We start from the raw sequence: 19,803 nt of genomic DNA, 5'->3' as shown, positions 1-19,803 counted from the left end.
TACACATACCACATACATATACACATACACACACAAATATATATATGCATGTGTGTGGATACATAGGAGTGTGCACCATTAAGTGTGTACATGTATATGAAAGCTAGAAAGTGACATAGGTTTTCTTTGATCATTCTCCATTGTATATGTTTAGGCAGTGTCACTTACTCTGATCCAGAGATCGTTGGGTATAACTAGCCAATTTCCTCTGGGGATCCTGTTTCTGCCTCTGGGATTGTAAGTGAGCCACTTTGACCACTTGGTATTTACATGAGTGCTGAGGATCTGAATTCAGGCCCTTATGCTTGTAGCAGTGCTTTTACTGTTGAGCCATCAGCTCAGCCGCCCCCCCCTTTTTTTTCTATAATTCTTTCTTCTTATTTTCTTTTTATTTTTCTCAGGACACCATTTCTCTATGTAGCTTTGACTATCCTGGAACTTGCTTTGTAGACCATGCTGGCCTTGAAGTCAGAGATCCACCTGCCTCTGCCTCCTGAGTACTGGGATTAAAGGCATTACTACCACCTTGCTAAAAATAACAACATCTTGGGCTGCAGGCATGGCTCGGAGATTAAGAGCACTGTCTGTTCTTCCAAAGGTCCTGAGTTCAATTCCTAGCAACCACATGGTGGCTCACAACCATCTATAATGAGATCTGGTGCTCTCTTCTGGTGTGCAGGTGTATATGCAAGCAGAACACTGTATAAATAAAAAAAATTAACATCTTAAAAAAACCGTTAGTAACTCATTTACCTTGTGTAATTCCCAAGAAGGAATCCTGAGGATTGGCTACAATTAGTGGAGTTTTTAAAAGAGCAGCCTTATAGATCCATTTATCATCTGGTGACTGATTTTTCTTTCTCAGGTTATTCATGTATACAGTAAATATTTGAAGCCAACAGTTTGACAGTTTGGGCCATGGGAGATCAAAAAAGAAGGCCGGGCATTTGAGGACTCATCCATAGTCTAGTAGGGGACAGGCATGTCACCAACTTATTGTGGGTGTGAAAGATGAAGAGTAGAAGAAAGTACCGGGTATGTGCTGTTCTTGCTTGCCACCTTGACTGCGTCCAGAATTAACTAAAACCCAAGCAGCAGGATACATGTCTGAGGGGTTTTTTTCCTTACTAAATCATTTGAAGAGGGAAGACCCACTTTTAACCCAGATCTTTTGAGGCGGAGAGATTCGCTTCTAATCTGGGCCACATCTTCTGCTGGCAGTTTATAGAAAGGATGTGGATGAAGGACGCTTGCTCTTTGCCTGCTTGTCCTCAGTCTCACTGGCAAGTCCACTTCTTCACTGGCATTAGAGCTTACTTCTTTGGCATTCTGGTGTAATGGTAGACCAGCTGAGACATCCAGCCTCGAGGACTGAACGCCTACTGGATTCTTGGACCTTCCATTGGTAGACATCCATTGTTGGGCTAGCTGGACCACAGCTTGTAAGCCGCTCTAATGATCCCCCCCCCCACCCCCGGTAGAGATTCATTCTGTAAGTTCTGTTCCTCTAGAGAACCTTAAGTAATACAGGGAACAAGGTTGGAAGGAAGGAATGCTTATCTTCTGGAGGAAGGGAATAGACAGGGTGGGGTTCCTGAATGAGAGGCCATTTAGTTGAATTTTAGAGAAAGAAGACAAGCTTGCTGGGCAGACTAGGGATGGAAGTAGGAAGCGTGGTTTGTGGTTAATGGAGAGGTGGAAGACAGACTTGGTAGAAGAGGGTTCAGATTAGCTTGGCAGGGTTCTCAGGATACCTCATTAGCGGTAAATGTATAACTACCCAATGTTTGACTTCCTCTATTCTTCTATACTTTCTAAAAATATTCCTTTGTGTGCATACTTGTGTGTGTGTGTGTGTGTGTGTGTGTGTGTGTGTGTGTGTACATGAGAGTACACATGCCACGTCACTTGAGTGAAGGACAGAGGACAGTTAGTGAGAGTTGGTTTTCTCTTTCTGTCATGTAGGTTCTAGCAATCCAAACTCAGGCTTAGATGTCTCACCAGCTCCTTCATTTTTCAGTGAGTCCCATTTGCGTAACACTTGTAGGGAACTCAGACAGTTTCTGACTTCTAGTGATCATTTAAAAAGTACAAGTCTTAACCAGCAGTCAAGGCAGTTTAAATGATACATTAAGTGGATGAAGTAATAGGCCTGTAAGAGATTGGGAAGATACAGGCTAGGGCACATGTTCATGCACACAAGGATTCAGTTTACAACTTCTTAGTCTTCTCAGCAGTGTTGTTGTCAGTTTTGACAGGATGCCCAGGCCTTAACTCTTAGTTTGTTTGTTTGTTTTTCTGTCATAAGAGAAGTTTCTTAGGACTTACTAGCTCCTTGAAAGTCTCTAGAGCCTTGGAATGGTTTTTAAAACCTCTTCAGTTGCCTAGTACTCGCATGCCATTAATTCCAGCACATGGGAGGTAGAGGTAGGTAGATCTCTGAGTTGAAGGGCAGCTTGGTCTACAGAGTGAGTTCCTGGATAGCCAGGGCTACACAGTGAGATCCTATCTAAAACAAAACAAAACCTTAACAAACTAGTGCTGACCTGGTTACTGAAGATACTTCAGCATGAAATGTGCTTAAGTTCCTTTAGTGTAAAGAATTAGGCTTTCATATCAGATTCATGATGAACTTTCTTTAAAATGTATATTTAAAGAATACTTCACTTAAGTTGCTCTATATTATGATGAACTTTCAATTTTAGGGGTTAAAAGTGAATAAAAACTTAGAGGGCTAAAAAACTCCACAACTTAGAGGGCTAATGGCTTTGGAAACACTGTATGATTTAACCACTGTGTGTGTGTGTGTGTGTGTGTGTGTGTGTGTGTATACACACACACATGCTGGTGGAGCAGAGGTCAACATAGATATCTTCCTCTGTTGCTCTCCACTTCCACTTTTTTTTTGAGACAGAGTGTCTCACTGAACCTAGAGCTCCATGGCTGAGCTAGGCTAGCCGCAGCCGGCCCGGGGCTGTGCCTCTCTCTACAGACTGTAGGCACTCCCTGTTCTACCTGGCCACATCTGACTTTTATATTGCTCTTAGGGAGTAAATCTAGATCCTCTTGTTTGATGCCTGTGCAAACACTGTACCAACAGAGTCATCTTCCTGTTTCTTTCTTTCTTTTTTTTTCATCTTCCAGTTTCTAACTGCTTGGCTTTGAGAAAGCCCCAGATACCCTAGTAACTGATTGATACATATGAGCTTAACTCATCCCTTGGAGATTTTGTGAGATCCAAGTGCTGGGATTTTCCTTGCCTGCCTATATGCTTTTAAGTAAACTAGTTTTCTTTGAAAGTTTAATTCTTTGTTTCATGTACAAACACACACATAATACATACTTAAATGGAAAATGCCAACACATCTTTAAACCACTTAAAGTTCCCTGTCTCTCTTTGTGTGAAATCCATGTAGATTTCAGAGGTTGAACTGAGGTTGTCAAGTTTGGTCCTTATTCACTGAGTCGTCTTGCCAGCCCTCTGCTGTGTTTTCAAAACAGGGAAGCTTTTCCTATAGGCTTCCTACTACTTGATTCTGTCTTTTCCAAGATTTCCTTGATGCTATTAGATTATTAATTTCTAGCAGGAAAAAAACTCATGTGAAAATGGAATGGGACCTCTTTTTTTTCCCTCTCTGAATAAGGGCTGTTTTTCCTTTGAATAAGTTTCTCCAAGTGAATATAAGCCTCATTCAAGGCTGAATTGCTCCCTCTTGTGCCCATAGTTAAGATGCTTAGATTCTTCCTTAAATGTAGATAACAGTTTACTGTTTAATTAAATGCTGTACTGTAGTGGTAAATTTGTAGTCAGTTTGATCACTTAATCTATTTGTTTATCTTTCTTTTAGAGGTTTTTGCTTTTCTTGCATATGCTTATAATGCCCCAATGTAGGGTAGGAAGGCTATAACCTAGGAAAATGGTACTTAAATGTGGAAGAGTTTACCAGGTAGCTCCATTAAGATACTTTGCTTTTTTTCAATCCTGGGATAATTTTTTAGAATATAAATTTGTTTAAATATAAAAGTAGAATTAAAAAAATTTTTAAAGTTTTTTTATTTGGTTTTTTGAGACAAGGTTTCTATGTGTAGACTGGCCATCCTAGGACTTGATCTGTAGAACAGGTTGGCCTCAAATTCAGAGACCTCCCACCTCTGTCTCCTGAGTGCTGGGATTAAAGGCATGCACCACTGGCAAAAGTAGAATTTTTAATTTAAGAAGTAAAAACGAAGTGTGAAGGTGTATTCAGGAGTCTGAGGCAAGAGAATTGGGAGATTGAATCAGACCTAGGCTGCAGAGTGAGATGCTGTCTCAGAAACAGCCAATAAGACGGCTGGATTAACTCACTTGGTAGAATGCTTGGGTAGCACACATAATGCGTAGGTTCAATCACAAAACAGAACAGCAGCAAAAGAAATAAAAGCTGTCTTCATTTGCCAGTCTCCTGAATTTTTCTTTTTCCCGAGACACGGTTTCTCTGTGTAGCCCTGGCTGTCTTGGACTCCCTTTGTAGACCAAGGTGGCCTCAAACTCACAGAGATCCACCTGCCTTTGCCTCCTGAGTGCTGGATTAAAGGTATGCACTACCACTCCTGGCTTATTTATGTTTTGAAATACATCTCATTATGTAGACCAGGCTGACCTTGAACTCATAGAGAGATCTTTCTGCCTCTGATCCCCTGAGTGCCAGGATTAAAGGCATATTGTGCCATATACCTACCACATTTTATATTTTAAATTTCTTTTAGCAGCAGTCAGTCAGTAGAGTACTCTCATTCCAGTATAACAGATGAGAACAACGTGAAATGACGTGCCAGAAGTGCGTAGCTAGTAAGCAATGGAGCCACACTTCAGAACCCTAGTGAACGAGTTACGTGTTCATGGATGTTGTTTGTTCTTTTTTTTTTAAAAGATTTATTTATTTATTATTTATTTATGTAGTACTCTGCCTGCATGTGAGACCAGAAGATGGCACTAGATCTCATTACAGATGGTTGTGAGCCACCATGTGGTTACTGGGAATTGAACTCAGGACCTTTGGAAGAACAGGCAGTGCTCTTAACCTCTGAGCCATCTCTCCAGCCTGTTTGTTCTTTTTTTTTTTTTTTTTTTTTTTTTTTTTTTTTTTTTTATCTCTATTTTATGTGTGTGTGTACACCACATGTCTGCCCCTCAGAGGCAGAAGAGGGAGTCAGATCCTCTGGAAGTGGAGTTAAGAAAGATTATGAGCTGCCATATGGATGCTATGACTCATACATGGGTCCTCTGTAAGAACAGCTAGCTCTCTAAACCACTGAGCCATCTCTTCAGCCTTGGGGTCAATTTGCTCTCAATTCACCCTCTATTATAGCAGGACTTATAGACCTGCCAGTGGTATAAACAGTGACACAGGCGTTTTCTTTTCTTTCTTTTCTCCCCTCCCCACCTCCCCCCCAGGCAGGGTTTCTCTGTGTAGCCCTGGCTGTCCTGGACTTGCTTTGTAGATCAGGCTGGCCTCGAACTCACAGTGATCCACCTGCCTCTGTCTCCCAAGTGCTGGGATTAAAGGCGTGCGCCACCATCATCCGATTTAGGCTTTTTAATATTTTAAAGCATAGGTGTTTGGGCTGAGCAGATTTCCAGCCAGCTTTGTAGCTTAACCCGACTACTTCTGGCACTGTTTCCTGCCACGGGGCCAGCTTTACTTCTCTGTTCCTGTCTAGCTGGCGAATCTCCCAGCAACCTTTGCTTCCTCCTAGGGACCCTCTCTCCCAGAAGTTCTGCCTTCCATTGCCTGCCCAGCTTTTGGCTGTCAGCTTTGTATTACATCCAATAGGCAAGTGAGAAAGGACGGATGTTTATAAAATATAAGGTGGGGTGATGGGCCATAGAAATAACAATACCACGATTGGCTAACTAACAGTTGACCCTACAGAGACACGCGTTCATACAATGTACCTCAACACCTGATAGGGGTATTCACAGTGTTTGAGGATATTTTTGGTTGTCAGTACTGATAAGGAGAGTCCTACTAAGTGTCCCAGAGTGGGGACCAGAGGGCTGTTAATCATCCTAGTATACACGGGAAAGTCCCTTACAACAAACAGTAACTCAGCCCCATATGTCTAGAGCACTGATGGTAAGAACAGCCATTATAAGGCACTGGTTGCTGGGAACAAAGATTATGAAAATATGCTTGGCAAAGCACAAAAACACTTACCTGAAAGCCTCAGATAGAGTCCTAAGTTAAAATCTTAAGTTTCAGTATTTCTGGTTTGTAGTTCAGCAATTAACTCCTATCAAAATGTATAGCTTGACTCAAGAGAAGACAAAGTTATAAGGTAAAAGCTTGGCATGCATTTGATACTTAGCAGTAAGACAGTTCAGAGGGACCTTGTTCAGAGGCCTTACAGTTACTCTGCTTTCCCTTATCAGGTTGTTTCCCAGGGGGTGTACATTGGGTTTCAGTTGGAAAACAAGACAAATCTGGGCTTCTCATGAAACTGCAGAATCTTTGTACACGGTTGGATCAAGATGGGAGTTTTTCTCAAAGGCTGCCGCTTAATATTGAGGAGGCTAAGGACCGTCTCCGCGTTCTGATGCTGCGCAAGCACCCAAGGTATGGATGGTGAAATGGACACAGTGTACGAGACCTTCCTGACACTCTGAGAGCAACATGCCCTGCCCTAGAGCCAGTGCTTTCCTGCTCTTCTCTCTTACACTTTAAAAACAGGAAGCCATTGCTCTGAATGGCTCATATTTGCCCCTTATTTATTACATTGCTTCCTAAATGCCATTGTAGGGTTTTGAGAATTACAATTTATAGTTGGCTATGGTCTTTACTGCTTCTACTGGATAAACATAGAATAAGGAAAAAAAAAATAAGATAAAGACTGAGAAAGGAAAGAAGGAAGGGTTTCTTATTTTGTGGGGCTGGGAATTGAACCCGCAGCCTAATCCATGTTATGCACGTGTTCTACCACTGGGCCACATGCTTGCTAAAAGGGTTTATTTTGTGTTATTATTTATTATGCTTTAAAATGCATTGTGTGTGTGTGTGTGTGTGTGTGTGTGTGTGTTTGTGTGTTTGTCTGGTTCTTTCTTTCTGCCATGAATTCTGGGAGTTGAAGTCAGGTCTAGGTCATCCCACTGGCCTGACAACTGTGTGTGTGCGTGTGTCCCTTTGTGTGCACGTGAGGAGGTGCCTTCCTCTCTAGCTCTCTGCCTTATTACTGTGGTGCAGGCTGTCTTACAGACCCTGCAGCTTGTAGTTCGTTTGGCCAGGCTAGTGCCTAGCAGACCCCAATGGTCGTGCCACTTGTGCTGCATCTCAGATGCTGCAGCAGTCATGCTCTTAGTCACTTTTCTGTTGCTGTGACCAAGGTGATTTGTAGAAGAGAGTTTCTTTTTGTGTTTACAGTTTCAGAAAGTTAGAGCCCATGATGGCAGAGTAAAGGCATGCCAGCAGGAATAGCTGAGATCTCACCTCTTGAACCCAAAACAGGAAACAGAGGTACACTGGCATTTACAATTTGAAACCCAACAGATGGCTTCTAGTGAAATACCTCCTTCACAGGCCACACCTCCTAATCCTTCACAGACAGTTGCACTAACGGGACCATTCTCACTCAAACCACCATACCCTAAAATCGTTGTTACGGAGATGCCCACAAGTGTCCAGAATTTTTTATTTTTTATCTGTGAGACAGGGCTTCTCTACATAGCCTTATTGTCCTGGAACTTATTGGAGAGCGCTTTAGGGGTTAAGAAATGGCTTAGCAGTTAAGAGCACTGGCTACTCTTCCAAAAGACCCAGCCCAATTTTGAGCACCCACATGGCAGCTCATAACTGTAAGTCTGGCTCCAGGGGCTCTGATACCCTCACACAGACATACATGCAGACAAAACACCAATGTACATAAAATAAGAATAAATAAGTTATTATTAGAAAAAGCACACACACACACATACACTTTCCAGCTGGGTGGTGGTGGCACACATCTTTATGCCAATACTTGGGAGGTGGATTTTTATGAGTTCAAAGCCAGCCTGGTCTACAGAACAAGTTTCAGGCCAGCCAAGGATACATAGAGAGACCTGTCTGGAAAATAAAAGCAGCAGCAACAAAAACAAACAAACAAACAAAAAACTTTGCTTAGAAATGCTGTTTTTCAGAAATAAAGGACAAATAAAGTCTTTCTGAATGAAATGACTTAATTAGCACTAATTTACAAGACAGGTTCTTTTTTTTTCTTTTAAGATTTATTTATTATGTATACGGTGCTCTGCCTGCATATGTGCCTATAGGCCAGAAGAGGGCACCAGATCTCAGTACAGATGGCTGTGAGCCACCATGTGGTTGCTGGGAATTGAACTCAGGACCTCTGGAAGAGCAGCCGGTGCTCTTAACCTCTGAGCCATCTCTCCAGCCCACAAGACAGATTCTTAAGGCAGATGCGAAAAGATAGCTCTCTCATGAAAACATGTAAAAGAACAAAACTCACTGGTCGAGTGTCAGCTGGAAAGACGATCAACACAGCACAGACGAGAATAGAAGAGGAAGAAGGGGATATCTAAAGCAACCAGTTTGAATGCCAACAATGAAAACATTCAGGCTGGGTGAGCTGGCTTAAGAAAAAAGTGATGTGCTCTTCACAAGAAGCTCGGCGCGCAGCTGGGTGCTCACGGGGGAGCAAAGAGCAGGCTGCAGTGCCTGCAGGATGCTGAAGCAGAGCTTCGAGGTTCCGAGTCAAAGGCCGGGAGCCGATGCTGGGACCTGAAGGAGGCTCTGATTGCTTGGACTATTATGTTCAGTTTGTGTGTGTGTCTTTACCAGTAAGGGAATTTCTTGTCGATAGAAAAGAGCTAGATGTTGGTTTTTGGTCCATTCAGCAATTTATGTCTTTAATTGAAGAATCAAGACCACTTTTTGGCTACTAGTAAGTGGTATGTAGTAATTTCTTCTTTCTTTATATTGAAGGCTTGCTGGGTTACCAAATTAATATAGTTTGATATTTTCCCCTAATTCTCTTTTGTTTATTCTCATAATGAAGTTTGTTCTCTCCTAAGCTGTCATAGTTTATATATATATATGATATATATATTTTTTTTCTTTTATGTGTAGTATTTCTTTAGTATCTTTCACAACTGGCCTAATGGTCATGGATTGTTTTAGTTTGTGTTTATCATGAAAGATCTTTTTTTTTTCTTTATTTGGTTTTAGAAATAATGTTGATGCATATAGCAATCTCTGTTGGTGGTTATTTTATTTCAGGGCTTAAAATAAATCAGTTCATGCTGTCCTGGCCTTTAAGTTATTCTGATGAAAGGCCTGTAGTTATTTTGGTTGGTTTCCTTTTACTGACTTGGTACCCGTCTCTTGCAGCTTCCAGTAGGTTTTTTTTTTTCATGTAGCTCAGGCTGGCCTCAGATCCACTGTGTAGCGAGGATGACCTTGAACGTCTGACCCTCCACTTAAGTGCTAGGATTACAAGACTGTACCATCATGCATGGTGTATGCTGTGCTGGAGATCAAATCCAGGACTTCACACATGCTAGGCAAACCATGCCAATATCCTTATCATCGGACTTGCTTCCTTCTGTACTTTTGACATTTTAATAGGTATAATACGATCTGGAAAGGGCTTTCTGTTTGTTTGTTTATAGGTGTAAATGCTTAGATGTCCACCCTCTCCCACCTAGATTTGGGAAAGTTTCTGCTATAATTTTATGGAATATGTTTTCTATGCCTTTAGTCTATATCTTCTTTCACGCTTTCAAAACTATATAACCATAAGTTAATTCTATTCTTTCTTTCCTCCTTTCCTCTTTCTTTCTTTTTCTTTCTTTTTTTTAAAGACAGAGTGTCATATAGTACAGGCTAGCCTTGAACTTAACTGTGTAGCCGAGAAAACCTTGAACTTCTAATCTCCTGCCTCCACCTCCTAGGTGGTGGGATAAGAGGTGTGTGGCATGGTGCCCACCTTATGTGGAACTGGGAATTGAATCAGGAGCTTTGTGCATGCGAGGCAACTGAGATACATCCTTAGCCTCCAGTCTCTTAGTTATGTCCTGGAGGTGCTTATTGCTGTGGTTATGATTGTTTTTTTTTAAAAATTGCTGTTCAAATATAATCATTCTTCAACCTTGTATTCATTTCTGATATTCTTTCTTTTACCTGGTCTAGTCCATTTAGTTTGATTGGTTGATCCCCTCTTTCCTCCCCAAGTTTCTCTTTGCTGGATTTGTCATTCAGGTGGTAGACTTTTTTCATCTAAATCTGGAATTGATGTCTTTGTTTCTTTTCTCTGTTTATTTGAATTCTTTCTGAGGCCACTGATTGTTTTGAAAACTTAAATTCTTTAGATTTCAACCATTTCAATGTTTTTGCATAATTATTAAAGAGTTATGAGCTTTTGGAGGAGTCATATTACTTTGCTCTTTCATGTTTCTTGTGTTTTTGTGTTGTGAGTTGCACATCTGTTGGGTTTTAGGTTTTACAGGGTCTTCCTGAGTAGCTTTCTGGTAAGGGTTCAATCCCCATGCCTCCAGGAGAAGGGAAGGCAGTATACCACACCACCACCACCACCACCAAACCCAACTACGTACAAAATACAGTAAAAGTCCATCACAGGTAACTTCCACACCCAGTAACCAGAGAAAAGAATACAAAAGTAAAAGTAACATAGAATAAACTTTGAAATTCAAAATTAGTAAAAATAAATAATGGACTTCAAAGAATTAATCAAGGAAGGTTCAGAGAAAGGGGAAGTAACAAATAAATTAGAGACAAAGAAATATGAAGAGAAAGAAAAGTTAAAAACCCCATTACAAAATAAAATTTTATAAATAAAATTAGATAAAAATAAGAGGAATACTTCTCTGAGATGATGGAGGGGAAGCATGGGGACAGGGGTGAGGACTGGACTGGGAGGAGAGGGGGGGAGGGTGTGAGGACTGGACTGGGAGGGGAGCATGGGGGCAGCTAACAACAGTCTAATTCAGTTCCAGGGAATCCTGCAGTCAGGATGTAAAGTGAATAAGTTAGTGGGGTTAAAAAAAAAAAAAAGGGATATGATGACATAATAGACTTTAAAGAATTAATACTAGACTATGGTTTCTACAGGGATTAAGATAGGGACTGGTAGGGGCTGGAGAGATGGCTCAGAGGTTAAGAGCACTGTCTGCTCTTCCAGAGGTCCTGAGTTCAATTCCCAGAAACCACATGGTGGCTCACAACTGTCTATAATGTGATCTAATGCCCTCTTCTGGTGTGCAGGTGTACATGAGGCAGAGCACTGTATACGTAATAAATAAATAAACATTTAAAAAAAGATAGGGATTGGAGAAGCCTCTTCTGGATTCTCTAGTCTTTCAGGTCTCCAGATGGGTAGTGAGGCACATCTGGAGTCCATTATGTTTTCCGCTGTGTGGCTTGGTGCCACATGTGGGGTCAGCTGTTAGCATTATGGGTATGTTCACTGTAGAAGTTTTTTTCTTGGAGCACAGACTGCCTCTGCTGGCCCCAGCAAACTTAGCAGCCTGGTGCTGCTCCAGAGGCCTCCCAGTTTGTGCTCTGAGGAGTGGCAAACTTCCAAATTAAGCAAATCTTCTAAGTGTGGAAAAGTAGAAAAAGCAAACAGCGTTGTGTTTTGTGTTGGAGTCAGGGACAGGAAGGAACTGCATACCCCTGTCACAGGTGTCAGTTCTGTCTGGCAGCAAACCACAGGCGAAAAAGAGGCAGCTGCTGTCTGGGTACCCTCAGTCTCCTTGGGCATACACAGGCCAAGGGTTCCTGCCTCTCCACAGGTGACAGGGCTGCCGACCACCGTCTTTTTTTTTTTTTTTTTAGTTTTAGAGACAGGGTTTCTCTGTGTAGCCTTGGCTGTCCTGAACTCGCTTTGTAGACCAGGCTGGCCTTGAACTCACAGCGATCCGCCTGCCTCTGCCTCCTGAGTGCTGGGATTAAAGGTGTGCGCCACCACGCCCGGCTCCACCGTCTTCTCCATAGCCAGAGCTTACCTTGTGGTTTGTTTCCTTACTGGCCTAGGAAGCTGTGTTAGAGTGTGCACTGTTTGCTGTTTTACCCCTCTGTGCCAACCTTCTGTTTTTCTTTTTTTTTTTTTTAAAGAAATCTTTATTGTTTTACGTGTATTAGTATTTTGCCTGCGCATGTGTATGTGCAGGATGGGTGTGCTTGGTGCCTGTGGAAGGTGGAAGAGGGCTTTGGATTCCCTGGAGCTGGGAATACAGACTGTTGTTAGCTGCCCTATGAGTTCTGGGAGCCAAACCTGGTTCCTCTCTAGGAGTGCCCAGTTCTTTTAACTGCTGAGCCATCTTTCCAGTTGTTCTTTATGTAAATTTATTTTGTATATGTATATGCGTGTATACTTTTTTTGTTTTGGTATGGTTGCCAACCTTGACTTCTGTCCTACTTACTATTCTGTTGTTGTGAAGCAATACCATGGCCAAGGCAGCTGCTATAAAAGAAAGCATTTAATTGGAGGCTTACTTACACTTTCAGAGGGTTTGTCCATGGTCATCATGGCAGGAGGCAGACAGGCATGGCACTCACTGGAGGAGTAGATGACAGCTTTGCATCCCGATCCACGGGCAGCAGGCAGAGAACAAGACACTTACCCTGGCATGGGCTTTTGAAACCTCAAAGTCCCCAGGCATGGTGGCACACGCCTTTAATCCCAGCACTTGGGAGACAGAAGCAGGCGGATTGCTTTGAGTTTGAGGCCACCCTGCTCTACAAAGAGAGAGTCCAGGACAGCAAAGGCTACACAGAGAAACCCTGTCTCAAAAAACCAAAAAAAAAAAAAAAAAGAAATCTTAATGTCTGTTTCTAGTGACATGCCTTCTCCAACAAGGCCATACCTCCTAATCCTTTCCAGACAGTTCACCAACTGGGGACTGAGCATGTGGGGGACCAGGGTTATTCAAACCACCACAATTCCTCATACTAAAATTTTATAAAATTCCAAAGCAGTTTTTAAATGATGTTCATAATAATTTTCACTGTTTGACAGCAAAGGTCTTAACCTCATTTCACCTTTCTCATTAAGGTACTCTTTAACATATGGTGAGTACATGTGACAATATTTAAAGAGTTAATAAATACCACGTGTACTCACTTAGGGAATATTAAATAGCATAAAATAGAGTCCCTGACTCTTCTTGTTCATGGAGATACATGGAAGAAATTTCTAGTCAGTCAGCTTACTCTTGTCTCAGAATTTATTTTTTCCCCTCTGTGTCCTGTACTCACTTTGTAGACCAGGCTGGCCTCAAACTCACAGAGATCCGCCTGCCTCAGAATTTATTTTTTCCCCTCTGTGTCCTGTACTCACTTTGTAGACCAGGCTGGCCTCAAACTCACAGAGATCCGCCTGCCTCTGCCTTCTGAGTGCTGGGATTAAAGGCGTGCGCCACCACGCCTGGCTGTCTGAGGATATTTTTAAAGGAAGTGTAAAATAAGTGTAAGTAGTCTTTTTTTATTTTTTTAACTTAGGTCTCTGTTGATCTTGGATGATGTTTGGGATCCTTGGGTGTTAAAAGCTTTTGACAATCAGTGTCAGATTCTTCTTACAACCAGAGATAAGAGTGTTACAGATTCAGTAATGGGTAAGGATTTTTCAATTTACTTTTTAGTACTACAGTAAAATTACCAAATTTATAAATCATTGTTTCATTCAGTACGTGTACACCTGTGACATAACAACTTGTTTACCTTGTGTTATGATTTTGTTTCAGGCCCTAAGTATGTTGTGCCTGTGGAGAGTGGTCTGGGGAAAGAGAAAGGGCTTGAAATCCTGTCGCTTTTTGTTAACATGAAGAAAGAAGATCTGCCTGTGGAGGCTCACAGTATTATCCAAGAATGCAAAGGTATGGTTGCTTGTGTGTGAGGGGGTGTTGTGGAAATGCCGATGCTCTCTTTATAAGTAAGCTGAGTCTGGTAACTCAGAACATGGACACCAAAACCTGTTTCATAGTTTTTAATATTCCCTAAGTGAGTACACGTGGTATTTATTAACTCTTTAAATATTGTCACATGTACTCACCATATGTTAAAGAGCAAGTTAATGAGAAAGATGAAATGAGGTTAAGACCTTTGCTGTCAAACAGTGAAAAATATTATGAACATCATTTAAAAATTGCTTTGGAATTTTATAAAATTAACGTTTCAGTTTGGAAGTTTTTATTTGTGGAATAAAACTTTTAACTTGTCTGAAGACATGGAGGGAAACAAAGCCTGCAATGTCAGCCTTAGTTTCTCTTACTAAACTTCGACAGCACAGATGACTGACAGCACATGTGTAGCTATATTTACCAGACAGCACGTGAGTAACCAGTTCTGCGGTATTCACAAGCTGCGTATCCCCTTAGTTAATTGTTACATGGTTTACATGGAAAAAGTGTCCTTCCTGCAGGTTGGGGTGTCAGTTCCCATGAGGATCTCTCTACTTCCAAGCCCTAGGCAGTTGTACCCATGCTTCTGACTCAGCGGCTAGAAACCCCCTCCTCAAATCTGCTTAATTGGTTTAGGCAGCTCACAGAAATCAGGGAAACATACATACAAGAGGCACATTGCTAAGTTTTAGGAGGGAGGACAGTTCCAGTGTTGCCGTCAGAGTGGCACCCTTCAGGAGCTCTTCCCTGTGTTCAGCCTGTGCGACTCTCCCTGGACTTCATTGCGTAGGCGTGACTCAAGTGTGGATAGCCACCTAGCAGAGGGATTGGGCAGAAAGAATAATGCAAACACAGCTAATGATATAGTAATGAGTATCTGTGAGGGAAATCTGCCTTATTTCTCATGATTTCCTTGGAAGGTATACCCTGAAGTAAAGTAAACCAGGAGCTAAGAATGTTCTAAGGCCTTGGATAACATGACTAAAAATTGTTTCTTATGCTGGTGAGATGGCTTAGTTGGGTAAAGATGGAAACCGCTAAGCCTGACGGCCTGAGGTTCATCCTCAGAGTTTGCATGGAAAGGCAGAACAGGACTCCTACAAGCTGTCCTCTAACCTTCGTACACTCACAGCGCCCACACTCACGCACTCACACACTCTCCTACATCCTCTGCACACCCACATACCTGCCGCTTCACACTCAGAGAGAGTAGGGAGGGAGATATTAAAAAATGTAAATAAATGGTTCACTGGTGATTTTAAAATAAGATGGTACTGACATAATCACCTCTCCCCCAGGGTCTCCTCTTGTAGTGTCTTTAATTGGTGCACTTTTACGTGATTTTCCCAATCGCTGGGTGTACTACCTCAGACAACTTCAGAATAAGCAGTTTAAGAGAATAAGGAAATCTTCATCTTACGATTATGAGGCTCTGGATGAAGCCATGTCTATAAGTGTTGAAATGCTCAGAGAAGATATCAAAGACTATTACACCGATCTGTCCATCCTCCAGAAAGATGTCAAGGTGCCTACGAAGGTAACGCACTGGCCAGCACTCCTTTTCATTGGGTATTATGGCATGTGAGCTTTGCTGACTGAACTGTGGTTGCTAGGTGAGGGTGCCAGAGTCACTCCGCTCCTAGTCTCTGAAAAGGCTGTCTGTGTTGAGCTTGTGAGTTACTTAATTCTCAAGAAGTGCTAGGGAAGCCAGAGAACCATGCAGTTTCTCTTTTTATCTTAAAGACTAGCTGAACTTCTTAAGACCATTCTAAGAGTGGTGTATTGGTCAAGACGCTTGTCCCCAGTACTGCCTCCTCAGGGTTCTTTCGTGGTCTATTAAATGCTTGCAACGGTTCCCAGGTGTTATGTGTTCTCTGGGACTTGGAGACTGAAGAAGTTGAAGACATCCTGCAGGAGTTTGTCAACAAGTCTCTTTTATTCTGTGATCGAAACGGAAAGTCGTTTTGTTACTATTTACATGATCTTCAGGTAGACTTTCTTACAGAGAAGAACCGAAGTCAGCTTCAGGTACTTAAATGTCCTCACATGTCTTTTTACTTTTGAAACCATTTTAGACTTTGATATACAAAGACTTTCTCTGTGTAAACGTTTGCCTTGTTTCCCTTATTGCATAACTTTTGCATAACTATAATACAATTATCAAAACCAGAAAATCCCCACTGAGGCAGCATTATAAGCTAATCCACAAGTTTATTTGAATTTTTCCACCTTCTCTACCAGTGTTCTTTCTATGGTCCAGATCCAGTTCAGGATCCTATGAACCATCTGATAATGACAACATTGATTTCCCTATTTGTCATCTCCCTAATGTCCTCCAATTTGTGAAAATTCTTGTGTTTGTCTTTAATGGGAATTAAGCCCAAGGCTGCAAGCATATCAGGCAGGTGCTTTACCCTAAGCTGTCTGTATCAGCAGCTCAGCTTTGCTTGTTTCAAAGAACACTAATCAGTTTGTTTAACCAGCGTTTCCTAATTTGCTTTTGTCTGATGCCTTCTCCTGAGTGAGGTTGGCAAGAATAACACGGGGGCTGGAGAGATGGCTTAGTGGTTAAGAACATTTGCTGCTCTTCCAGAAGACCCAAATTCTGTTCCCAGCACCATGTTAGGCAGCTCACAACTGCCTGTAATTCCAGTTCCAGAGGATCTGACAGCCTCTTCTGGCCTCTGCAGGCCCCTGCTTTCAACGTTCACAAACCTACACATGCACGCGCGCGCGCGCGCGCGCACACACACACACACACACACACACACACACACGACTTTTAAAGACTTAAGCAGAAGTGATTCTGTGCCTTTAGCACACGCTGTCAGGGGTTGAATTTGAGGTATCTTGTGGATAATGCAGATGATGATGATTTGGTTCAAGGGTACTTACTTGATGTTTCCTCTCTCTTTTGTAACTAGCTTGTGGGGGGATTTTCTTTATAGGGAGTGGGAGATGCTGTGCTGCTCAGGTTATTATATTATTTATGTCCTCTGACATGCTCTGTGTGGTTTCAGGATCTACATAGGAAGATGGTCACGCAGTTTCAGAGGTATTATCAGCCACACACGCTGTCTCCAGATCAGGAGGACTGCATGTATTGGTACAACTTTTTAGCCTATCACATGGCCAGTGCCAATATGCACAAAGTAAGATGACACATTTCAAAATCCTTTTATTTCACTTTCCTGCTTCCATATGTTGCATATGTTGTAAATGTTCCCTGCTTGGGTTTACTTATTAAGTATTTTATTTTTATTTTATGTGTATGAATGTTGTGGCTGCATGTATGAATGTGTACTACATGTGTGTAGTACCCAGGGAAGCCAAAAGAGGCACCAGGCCCTGGGAACTGGAGTTACAGATAGCTGTGAGCTTCCAGATGTGGGTTCTGGGAACAGGACCTGGGTCCTCTGAAAGAACGTCATGTGCTATTAACCACTGAGCCATCTCTCCAACTCTTTCTCTAGCTCTTTCTTTCTTTTTTCTTTTTTCTTTTTTGGTTTTTGGAGACAGGCTGTCCTGGCCTGGCCTTGCTTTGTAGACTAGGCTGGCCTCGAACTCACAGTGATCTGCATGCATCTGCCTCCCGAGTGCTGGGATTAAAGGCGTGCATCACCACACCTGGCCTTGATGCTACTGTAATTTAGTACTGTTATGAATCATAATGTAAATATCTGATATACAAGCTATCTGATATGTGATCCTCAAAGGTGTTGAGAAGCACTTAGTCAGAGAAAAGGATTGTTCTTCGTTATGAGTCTGAATCATGGACAGAGTGTCTGCTCTCACGTAGCTGCTGTCCTTGGGGAGAGAGACAATGCATTTATAGTAAGGCACTGAGTAAATCCGAGAAGGAAGGGATGATAAAGGGGATACTCATGGTTTGCAGGTGCATTTGCTGTGTGTTGTAACCGAAAGAGAAGGCTCAAAGATGATTGCGAGCATGTGCAGATGAGAGGCTGCAGTTGCCTTGCCCTGAAATACACAAGGGAAAAGGGGTTTAGGAATTGAATTTAATATTTTAATCCTAATACCTACTAAAGCATCTGATTTTAGATACTGGTAAGCTGTTAGATAAATGGATGTGGAATTCTGAGAATTATGGACAAAAGATAAAAGTATGGAATCAGTACCCAGATGGGATACGAAGTCATGACAAGCTACTGCACTGCAATGCTGTCTTCTGGATTTGACATGGCAGTTGCCTGCATAAACCTGCATAAGATCAAGCCATTTAAAATTTCACCTGAGAAGCCGGGTGTGGTGGTACACACCTTTAATTCCCAGCAGAGGCAGAGACAGGCGGATCGCTGTGAGACCAGGCTGGTCTAAAAAGCAAGTCCAGGACAGCCAAGGTTACACAGAGAAACCCTGTCTCAGAAAACAAAACAAAACAAAACAAAAAAACAGCAAAAAAAAAAAAAAAAAAAAAAATCAGCTGAGGATGGGGAGGGAGGAGCTCCTGGAAGCTGATGACTACCAGTGGAGGAAGAGTCCCTTTCCTTTGGGCCAGGACCCCAGTGGAGGAAGAGTCCCTTTCCTTCGGGCCAGCGCCCCAGTGGAGGAAGAGTCCCTTTCCTTCCGGCCAGCGCCCCAGTGGAGGAAGAGTCCCTTTCCTTCCGGCCAGCGCCCCATTGGAGGAAGAGTCCCTTTCCTTCGGGCCAGCGCCCCAGTGGAGGAAGAGTCCTTTTCCTTCGGGCCAGCGCCCCAGTGGAGGAAGAGTCCCTTTCCTTCGGGCCAGCGCCCCAGTGGAGGAAGAGTCCCTTTCCTTTGGGCCAGCGCCCCAGTGGAGGAAGAGTCCCTTTCCTTTGGGCCAGCGCCCCAGTGGAGGAAGAGTCCCTTTCCTTTGGGCCAGCGCCCCAGTGGAGGAAGAGTCCCTTTTCTTTCGGGCCAGCGCCCCAGTGGCTTGTCCCATTCTCATTCCCATATGGACAGAACTGATGAATTTAGATGATTATTAAAATAAAAGAGTATAGAAGTTAGGAACAGATGTCTTTATAGGCACCGATAAGGGAGTGGGACATGGATAAGATCAAGATACATCGTACATTGTATATATGCAGGACATTTTAAAAAAGTAAAACACTCTGTAGAAGAATATTCTCTATTATGTCACTACCGCTAGTAGGTGAGAGTGTTTATTTTGTCTCATCAGCCATTTTTTTTTTTTTTTTGAGTCAAGGTTTCTCTGTGTAGTTCTGAATGTTCTGGAACTCAGTCTGTGGACCAGGCTGGCTTTAAACTCAGTGTCTCTGGAGTGCTGGGATTAAAGGCCTGTGCCAGAGCTGACCGGCCATAGCCGGTATTCTTATAATTCCTTTATTCTTAGCAACCCAACATTATAAAATTGGTAAATCTTTCACTTTGATTACTTGTGAAATTTTGACTATTGGCTGTATATACATTTATTTTGTGAATGGCCCTTCTGTTGTTATAAACACAGTAAATCCCAAACCATTCGATTTTTACCAATAAAGACTCAGGAGCCAGATGCTGGGATGAAAGCCTGCTAGCTCAGAGAGGCAGAGAAAGCCCAGCTGACCTTATTACTCAGCTCACATCCCAGAGGAAAAGGCCAAAAGCCCCAAAGCCAAAGCTCCTTCTTCTGCACTGTCTTAAATACCCTCCCTCAGTGTCTTAAATACCCTCCCTCCTATCTGTTTATTCCCCGTCAGCTGGTTACATACTCTGCCTCTTGACCTAGGGTTAACCTCATTTAATCCTGTTTACACAAAGCTCTTGGATTAAAGGTGTGTGCTAGGGCTGAGCCACTCCACAACTAGAAACAGGTTTTTACAGTTCATAATCTCAGGGTTCACAATGGGATCAAATATCCTGCAACACTCTCAATCTTTTTTTTTTTTTTTTTTTTTTTTTTTTTTTTTTTTGGTTTTTCGAGACAGGGT

General features: G+C 42.3%; 1 protein-coding gene across 1 annotated transcript in view; it reads left to right on the top strand.

The window, feature by feature from the left end:
* Apaf1 (apoptotic peptidase activating factor 1) overlaps nucleotides 1-19,803 on the top strand; it is a 74,529-nt gene that overhangs the window by 2,723 nt on the left and 52,003 nt on the right. Inside the window, exons 4-9 of the mRNA XM_051172775.1 lie at nucleotides 6,413-6,596; nucleotides 13,494-13,606; nucleotides 13,736-13,867; nucleotides 15,190-15,428; nucleotides 15,752-15,919; nucleotides 16,912-17,043. Of these exons, the coding sequence (XP_051028732.1) occupies nucleotides 6,413-6,596; nucleotides 13,494-13,606; nucleotides 13,736-13,867; nucleotides 15,190-15,428; nucleotides 15,752-15,919; nucleotides 16,912-17,043 (968 nt within the window). The remainder of the gene's footprint in view (nucleotides 1-6,412; nucleotides 6,597-13,493; nucleotides 13,607-13,735; nucleotides 13,868-15,189; nucleotides 15,429-15,751; nucleotides 15,920-16,911; nucleotides 17,044-19,803) is intronic.

Source organism: Acomys russatus, chromosome 31, assembly GCF_903995435.1.
Source record: "Acomys russatus chromosome 31, mAcoRus1.1, whole genome shotgun sequence".
Taxonomy (NCBI): Eukaryota; Metazoa; Chordata; class Mammalia; order Rodentia; family Muridae; genus Acomys; species Acomys russatus.
Note: the sequence above shows the minus strand (reverse complement) of the source record. Positions and strands in the feature narration are given on the sequence as shown.